The sequence below is a fragment of the Alligator sinensis genome, unplaced genomic scaffold (assembly GCF_000455745.1).
Source record: "Alligator sinensis unplaced genomic scaffold, ASM45574v1 scaffold1297_1, whole genome shotgun sequence".
Lineage (NCBI taxonomy): Eukaryota > Metazoa > Chordata > Crocodylia > Alligatoridae > Alligator > Alligator sinensis.
The window spans coordinates 350948-359655 of record NW_005842901.1 but is presented as its reverse complement, the minus strand read 5'-3'; the positions used below and the strand labels follow the sequence as shown (position 1 = coordinate 359655).

The window sequence follows — 8708 nt, the reverse complement described above, 5'->3', positions numbered from 1 at the left end:
GGGAAGGTTGAAGCGGGGGAAAGGGCCCAGCCACTCCCAGCCCAGCAGAGACTTGTTGGGAAACATTGCGTAGGGTCTTCAGTTCTCCCCACAGTGAAGGCATCAGTCATCCATCCTTCCTAAGAAGACCCAGTGCTTCCGGGAGCACAAGGCCCCATGTTTGGCTGCTGGCTCAGTAAATTGAGCCTCCTACTAGACCTGTTACTGCTCCCTATGTCATGCCCAAATCCAGGGCATGGATTTTTGGCAAATATAGCATGCCATCATCTCAGGGCTGGGGACTGTGGCTCATATTAGTCTGAGTGCAGGGGAGAAGGCATTGCTCCAACTAGCTTGAGCATGGTTTGGACCCTCTTCCTCCCTGTTGTCTTGGGAGGCAAGAAATAGGCTTTGTAGACTTAATATATTCTGCCCAGTCATGGCAGGCAGCACTAGTTTGAGAACTGGGCTGGCCATGAATTCCCTGCCCGCTGTTTTCTTATAGGAGGACTCAGAGGACAGCGAAATTGACCTGGATGATGAGGAGGAGGAGGATGACATAGAGGATGACAGTGTAGAAATCTCCCCCAGCAAGGCTAATCGCCGGGCAAGGAAACCAGAGCCACTTGAAGAGAGTGACAATGACTTCTGACTCCTTTTCCACTGCAAAACCAGTTAACATCTTGAGATGCAAACACCAGGCAGCACTGGGGCTGGGAACAGAGCATACTGTATCGGGCCTGACCATATTTTATATCAGAATGAATTTGGGACCTAGTAAATAGTAAAGTTATATTCATAAAGTAAATTACACTAATTGCCAGTCATTTTCCCTGCTTCTGATTCATATCATTTGAACTGTTTTGACAAGTAAACTGTTTTTAAAGAAAAGCCTAGCACTGGAAAATGCTCTTGTTCACTTACTCTCTGGAACAGTGGGCTCAGGAGACCATTAGAACTAGAGCCTCATGCTCCAGGATTGCCAGTGCTTTGGAGCCCCAACAATCACTAGATGGTTTAGGCAGCATCTGCACATAACATTAAAACTGGTTTACCTAAAACTGGTACAAAAGCCTCATATGCATGTACTTAAAATAACTTGGTGCTGGCTTTTTATTTATTTAGCCCCAACTGCTTCAATTCTAAATCAAGGGCGTGTTTATACACTTGACTAAAGGAGTGATATGAGACAGTCACAGCAGTGAACACTACATCAGCTTAAACCCTGGTCATGTTGATCCTTTATCCCAAATCAACTGGGGAGAGTTTTAAGCTACATTGATATAAGCCACGCTTGGCCCACAAGGAGAGTGCCCATGCAGGGTTTGCACTGGTTTCACTAAATCAGAATAAAATCAGCCCTTGTAGTTAAGCCCACCGACTGCTGTGTATAGACACACCTTAGACCAGGGGTGGGCAAAATATGGCCCGCAGGCCAGATCTGGCCTGCCAGTTGGCTGGGTCTAGCCCACAGCTGTTCATGTGGCACTTTGCTCCACCTTGTTCATGGGAGTGAGCTCCACCTGCTCCTGCCAGGGCTAGCCCACACTGTGCTCCTGCCCTCGCCCACCAAGCCAGGCCCTGACCAGAGCGCACAGTTTCCGGTGGGGCTGTTCCTAGTGCTGCTCTGCTCCCCTTGTCTCCAGGGGGAGCCACCCAGCTGAAGCTTCCCTCCCCCTACCCACCCAGAGTGGTGCAGCAGCGGCAGGAGGAGGAGGTGCTGCTGGAGGCGAGGGAAGCGGAGCAGCACCTGGCCGGGTGCAGCCGCACCACACGCTGACCAGGGCCCAGGCCAACAGAGCTGTTCTGCTTCCCTCACCTGCTCCTGCTCCTGCCATGCTGCTGCAAGTGGGGGGGAGCTTCAGCTGGGTACCTGCTGCCCTAGTGTGCAGGGCTCCATCTCCAGCTCTCAGCTGCCTTCCACCCAGCATGATGAGCAGCCACCTGCGGGTAGGCAGAGCAGGTGGAAGGTAGCCAGGAGCTGGAGCCCAGTGTGCTAGTGCAGGAGCTGCCTGTCTGAAGCCTCCTTCCCACCTACCTGGAGTGGCGTAGCAGGAGCTGAAAGAACAGGAACCACAGCTGGAGGCAAGGGGAGCAGAACAGCCTTGCTGGCCAGGCCAGCACACTCAGCTTCCGGTGGGGCTGTTTCCTGTGTGGCTGCAGGTGGCCAGCTGCTGTTCTGCTTCCCTCACCTCCAGCAGCAGCTCCTCCTCCTGCTCCCATCCCTGCTGCGCCACTCTAGGCGGGGGGAACGGGGGAGAATTTAAGTTGGGCACCTCCACTGAAGGTGAGGAGAGCAGAGCAGCACCTGGCTGGCTGCAGCCATGCTGGGAACAGCCCCACTAGAAGCTGAGCACAGCAGAGCTCACCCAGTCTGCAGGTCCCCCATAGCCTAGCCCCATGCAGAGCACTGCAGGGGCAGCCACAAACTGGGAGAGCTCTGCTGCTCTGCTGCATGTAGCCCGTACCTCCCCCCACCCCTGGCTGGCTCCCAGGACATAGTGCTCAGACAGGCCGAGACACCCCCACCTCCCCCCAACAGGGCAGGGTGTGCAGGGAGTGGATCATGCCCATCCTGCTCCCGAATGGTGCTGTCCACCCACCAAAAGACCCATAGGGAGTTTTGATGAGCTGTTGTGCTGGGGGGAGGGGAAAAAGGTGCTGATCCGGCCCCCAAAAAGTTGCCCACCCCTATCTTAGATACTGACAAAGGTAGTCTGTGACACCTAGTTTCTAAGCATCTGCTGTTAGTGCACCCCACTACCCCCATGCGCCCATCATGTAAAGTACCTTTCTTGGGTGTGGCACCATCCCCTGGAAACAAAGAAAGTTAGATCCTCTCCCATAAAAGACAAGTCTAGAAATCTTTAACAGCTGAGTGCCTGGTAAATTTCTGGTCTCCTCCAAGGTGGGAGTGATCACTGGAAGAGATCTTTGTGTTCTCTGTAAGCTTTACACAAACCCCTACATTTCATAAATTAATGCATTTTCCACATTTACACATTTGTCTGTTCTTTTATCAAGGTGTTTTCCTAGGTTAGGTTGCAAATCAAGGCAGGTTAGGGAGAGCACCAAGTAAGTTCTGTCCATATGGCTAGGTTCTTTTCCTGCCCAGCCTGATTTTAGGCTTTGCCTTAGAGTCACATTTTAGCTTCACAAGAGAACAATTCACCTTGGTGCTTGTTCATTAGGACAGTCAAGTAACCCTGTTCTGTTCTCATACTACTGGTCCTTTTTTTCCCTGTACCCAAGCCAAAAGCACAGGCCCTACTCGTTTCAGAGTGAAAGTCAGCACACAAATCATTTCAGATTCAAAACGCTCTTTTCCAAACTCCAGCCACAGGATTGGAACTTTAGGGTGCTTATACACATACCTTTGCCTGCTCCAACGCACTGGAAATCCAGTGCGTTGGAGCAGACTCTATTAAGTCTGCAGCACATGCGAACTGACACGCCTGGCACTGTGTTGCGTGCATTTGTATAAATGGTGAAATGCCTCACACCAGATCAGTCCCTGTGCTGGGCCAGTGGGGGGCAGTCTGGAGTGTGGCAGGAGTGGGTCTAGGGAAGACTCACTGGGAGCTGTATCTTCCATGTGTTCTTGTCTACAATTTGGCTGAATTAGAAAGTCAGCCAAATGCAGTCTGCCTAAACCCAAGCTTCCTTCAAGCCTGCCTGGTCTGCTGCTTTGCTTTCTGCTCCCTACCCAATCTGCTGACATAGGTTGGCCACCCCTACACTAAAGGAATGTGGCTGGTAATGTACTATATTACTCCTCAATTTGGGAGGCAAAGTGTCATCTTCCCCCCACCCCCGAAACCAGAATGGATGGGTGTAAGGCTTGCATGGGTGTAAGGCTGTATGCTGTGTGTCCCTCCACTATTTATGTCAGAGAAAATATGCTGTATGGCTACACACACACATACATGCCCCTGCTGCCCATTCCCATTGTTGTGAACTGATATGATGGTAAACACACCTCTGTGTGGCAGAGTGAACAAAATCAACCTTCTGCATCCAAATATGTGTCCATAATTGGAGTTTTCCTTGAAGCCAGGCCTTCCACTCTGCCCGAGCTGCCTGGGAAAGCCTGGAGTCCAGCTGCATCATACTGAGCCCATGCAGGAAACACAGAGCCCAGGGGAAATGCTAGGGTGCCCTGCTTCAAAATAAAGCCAGGCCAGAGACTGTGTCCTGCTGGAAGGGGCAGCAGTAAGAGCCTGCCTTGGTGCCTGTGCCAGCAGCAGTGCTCTCTAGCCAGGTCCAGAACAGTTTGACATCACTGCCTACGAACATGTGTTTCGGGAGCAGGCAGCTTTCCCTTGCTCCATGCAGCAACATGTGGACAGAGTGCTAGGAACGCTTAGGCTCCAGGTAGCCTTGGGGGAACCAAAGCCTGGCAGAAGGGCTCTGTCAGTGGGCCAAGGGCACAATTTCATAGAGCGTTGGATGTATTAGACAACCCATCCTCTGCCCACTGTGCTCCGTGTAAGACTGCGGCTGGAAGACGCTGTTAAACCAGGGCAGCTTCTGGCTCCAAATGGTGGCTGCTCTGGTGGGTGGGGCCTGCTCTGAGCACTCAGCTGTTGCAGAACAATGAGCCTGTCTCCAGTACATGGAGATCCCAAGGTCCCAGACAACAGCCAGGGCAGAGAGTCCTGGGGTCCCCATAACCAACTGTCTCAGAGTTCTGCATACAATGCACACCGGCCTGGTGGGTGGAAAGGTGTCCTGAATGCTGCCTCAGACACCAGGCACTAGCTAAGGAGCCTTGGCCCTTCTCTGGGTATGATCATAAAGTTGAAACTGGTGGCTCCGGAGGGGCTTGGAATGTGCTGTTACCCCAGGCACGTGGTGCCGAGAGCTAGCTGAAGGTTTGTCGAAATGCAAGGTGAGATGCTCAAACTGTTTCTGCCTCACCCTACTTGCAACTATACAGGGGTTCCCCCATTTCTATCATCTGCCAACACCTGCCTTTAGTTAGTGCCTGGAGGTCTGCCTGCCTGGCACCATCTACTGCAGCCTGGCACTGACACCAACCTCAGACTTGCATGGGAACAGGGGCCCTGCTCAGCACAAGACCTTGGTCAGGGCAGCCTTAGCCCTGGCGCTCAACATGCCTGGTGGAGCCCTCCTGACTGCTAGAGACTTCCTGCTCTTGCCTGACGAATATGAGTTTGAATGAGCCATGAATGAGCTATGAGGTCTATGGGTACAGACAGAAGTGCAGCTCCCCACTGTAACTGAGAACACTTTGCAGGAAGTGTTCTGAGTTACAACCATACCCTGGACCAAACAGAAGTTCACTGTTGTTCCAGGGAGGAGGGGAATCTAGCTGCGGGTTGGGAGCGTTCAGCCGGTTTCCCCTAGCAATGGCCCCTCCTGTCTCCCAGCCTGTCCTTGTTTCAGAATGGGAGGGGGGAAAGGAAAAGGAATCTCATTCTAGGGGATCCCCAGCCAGCACTGGAGGGTGGGGGTGGGTGAATTGGAGCCTCATCACCTCGGAGCTGGGGGGGCAGCGCTCCAATACACCTGCCCCACGCTATAGTGGGGGCTGAAAGTTCCTAAACCAAACTCCCTCTGGTCCCTTTCTGCCCCGCCATTCTGAAAACAGCTCAGAGGCTGGCAGGCAGCGCAGACACAAGTTACAGAAGATGCTCTGTTTTGAAACAGAGGCAGAGGCAGATGCAGCAGCGGAGCCAGCAGTGGGGGCAGCAACAGCTGATCCCCCAAAAGTAAGTGGGGCAGAGGGAGCCGGCACAGCTGAGCCGGAGCCGGAGAGGAAGCCCCCCGGTTCCCTTCTAGTTGAGCCGGTAGGGAGCTGCGCCGCATGAGCAGAGCGCGCAAATGGAGAGGGCTAGAGGGGACCGTCCCCCCAGGCTAGGGAACACCCCTGGGGCTAACCCTCAGGGCGCAGGCACCCGCGGCACCGGATCCCCCCAGGGGGGGAATGTAGTGGGTGGGACTGCTGGCAGGCACTTCCGGGAAGACTGGAGTGCCTGATTGGCTGTTGGGGCAGCCGCGGGAAATTCAATCCACGGCCTTTAAAAGCCGCAGTAGCCCCCAGCACTCAGGAGCCAGGAGCAGAGAGGAGAGGAGGGAACTGAGCACATGTGCGTCCCCACACACACGTGCCCCCTTACCTGACCCGAGGCAGAGATGGAAGCAGATGCAGCAGCGGAGACAGCAGCGGGGGCAACAGTTGATCCCCCGAAGGTAAGTGGGGCAGAGGGAGCCGGCACAGCTGAGCTGGATCTGGAGGGGAAGCCCCCCGGATCCGTTTTAGTTGAGCTGGTAGGGAGCCACGCTCCTAAAATGTGCGGTGCGCTCTGTAAGAGCACGCTGACATTTGCACCAGTGTTCGCACAGATGGGCGAGCAGGAAGGGCCAGGAGGGAGACTCCAGCAAGGGTAGGGCAAAGGCACCACACAAAAATATAAATAAATAGCAATTTATAAAATGGTGTAAATTCAGAGTGCTGCTAGGGCCCCTGCCGTGGGGCGCCGCCTACGCAGGGCTTGTCTGAGGCCTCCACCCAGACAAAGCCCATGGGGGAGCTGGCATCCCCCTGCCCCCTGGCCTGCGGGGGATCCCCAGCAGGGCTGGGGGGAGCAGAGATTGGGGGCCCCCACACCTGTCCTGCAGGTGCCCGTCTTAGGGCTCTGGAGGCGCAGGTGAGGGAGCTCCAGGAGGAGGTTAGCAGGCTGAGGGGAATCAGGGAGGCGGAGGATGAAATTGATGGATATTTTCTCTCCCTGCATGGCCATGCATCCAAGGAAGAAGCACCCCAGGAGGTGCCCTGCACAGCAGAGTGGCAGACAGTCCCCTCCAGAACCAGGGCCACTTGCAGCAGAGCAGTACCAGTTCCTCCAGTCCAGCTGGAGAACAGGTACAAGGCCCTGGCGACACTGCAGGAGAAGGAAGGAGAGGAGAGGAGGAAACCTTCGGAGAGGAGGCCTCTCCACACTCTGAACAGGTTGAAGGAGCTAAGCAGACCCAGAGGAAGAAACGTCGAGTGATCGTCATGGGCGACTCCATCCTGAGAGGTACAGAGGGTCTCATCTGTCGCCAGGACCCCTCGACACACGAGGTCTACTGCCTGCCTGGAGCAAAGATTCAGGATGTGACAGGGATGATCCTGGCCATTATCTGGTTCACTGATTACTACCCCATGGTCCTAATCCATGTGGGCACTAATGATGCGGCCAGGAGAAGCCCTGATCACCTGATGATGGACTACCATGCTCTGTGGGGTATGCTGAAGGAGATAGGGGCACAGGTGGTATTCTTTTCTGTCCTACCAATGAGCGGACGTGGAAGATGACACGAGACCTGCATCAGAGAGGTCAGCTTGTGGCTTCGGGAATGGTGTCTCGAGGCAGGCTTTGGCTTCCTAGACAACAACCCACACATCAGGACGAGAGACATGCTCAGGTGGGATGGGCTTCACCTTCCCCCCCAAAGGTAAGCATGTGTTCTCTTCTAGGTTGGCTGATCTCCTCCGGTGGGCTTTAAACTAGGCTTGTCGGGGGAAGGGGAAGACAAGGGTGAAGGAAGCCTTGGACCACTAAACCAAGCGTCACCCACAAGAACAGCCCAGCCTAGACTGACGACGAGCAGAACAAATACCCAGGTAAGCAACAGGGGCCCGTGTAGTACTGAAATTATGGGGGCAGCACATGCATCTTCAGGAGGCCTCAAATGCCTCTACACTAATGCTCGTAGTATGGGGAACAAGCAGGAGGAACATACCCTCCTCCTAGCTAACACCAACCCAGACATAGTGGGGCTCACTGAAATGTGGTGGGACCCAGCGAATAACTAGGCGGTAAATATCAAGGGCTATAGGCTGTACGGGAGGGATAGGACAGGGAGGAAAGGTGGGGGGGGTGGCGCTCTACGTCAAAGAGAAATACACATCCTCAATGAGTAGCACTGGGTCAGATGAGGGGCACACCGAAGTGCTCTGGGTTAGAATACAAGGAAGTCGAGGGGAAAGGGGAATGGTGGGGGTCTACTACAGACCACCCAACCAAGGGGAAGAGCTAGCCTGGGAATTCTTAAGTCAGCTCATGGAGGCAGTTAGGTCAAAGGATGTGATCATCACGGGTGATCTGAACTTTCCAGACATCTGCTGGGAAGAGCAGTCAGCCAGGTCTGAGTGCTCATGTAGGTTCCTAGCTGAGATACAGGACCTCCATCTAACCCAGGAGGTACACAGCCCCACCAGGGGAGATGCCTTGTTGGATCTGGTCCTGGCTACAGGCAATGACCTGGGGAGAGGTCTGTGGGTGCTTGACCACCTGGGCGACAGCGATCATCGCCTGCTGGAATTCACCATCCAGCGCAAGGTGGCAAAAGCCTGCAGCAAGGCAGCAGCCCTGGACTTCAGGAGGGCGGACTTCAATGAGGTAAGGAGAATAGTCGGGGAGACACTGAGTTCCCAGAGGGGAGGGGAGTCGGGTGTCAAAGAAAAGTGGTTGTTCCTTAAGGAGACGATCCTCCAAGCCCAAAGGGAGGTAATCCCAACATGGATCAAAGGGGGCAAGAGAGCGCAAAAGCCCCCATGGCTCACCAAAAGCATCTGGGAATGTCTCCTGGCTAAAAAGGAGGCATACACCTGTTGGAAGGGAGGGGCCATCACCAGGGAAGACTATATCACGGTTGCTCGGGGCTGTAGGGGGGGCGGTCAGGAAGGCCAAGGTGGAGATGGAACTGGGACTAGCTAC

At 54.4% G+C, this 8708-nt stretch overlaps 1 protein-coding gene across 6 annotated transcripts in view; it reads left to right on the top strand.

The window, feature by feature from the left end:
- CLUAP1 (clusterin associated protein 1) overlaps positions 1-1999 on the top strand; it is a 235725-nt gene extending 233726 nt beyond the window's left edge. For 2 of the 6 annotated variants that reach the window (XM_025192197.1, XM_025192194.1), the window contains one exon: positions 485-1999. In XM_025192197.1, coding sequence (XP_025047982.1) covers positions 485-631 — 147 coding nt within the window. In that variant the 3' untranslated portion in view covers positions 632-1999. The remainder of the gene's footprint in view (positions 1-484) is intronic. The other 4 variants (XM_025192196.1, XM_025192193.1, XM_025192195.1 and 1 more) reach the window with 3 other exon arrangements.
- The last annotated feature ends 6709 nt before the right edge of the window (positions 2000-8708 follow it).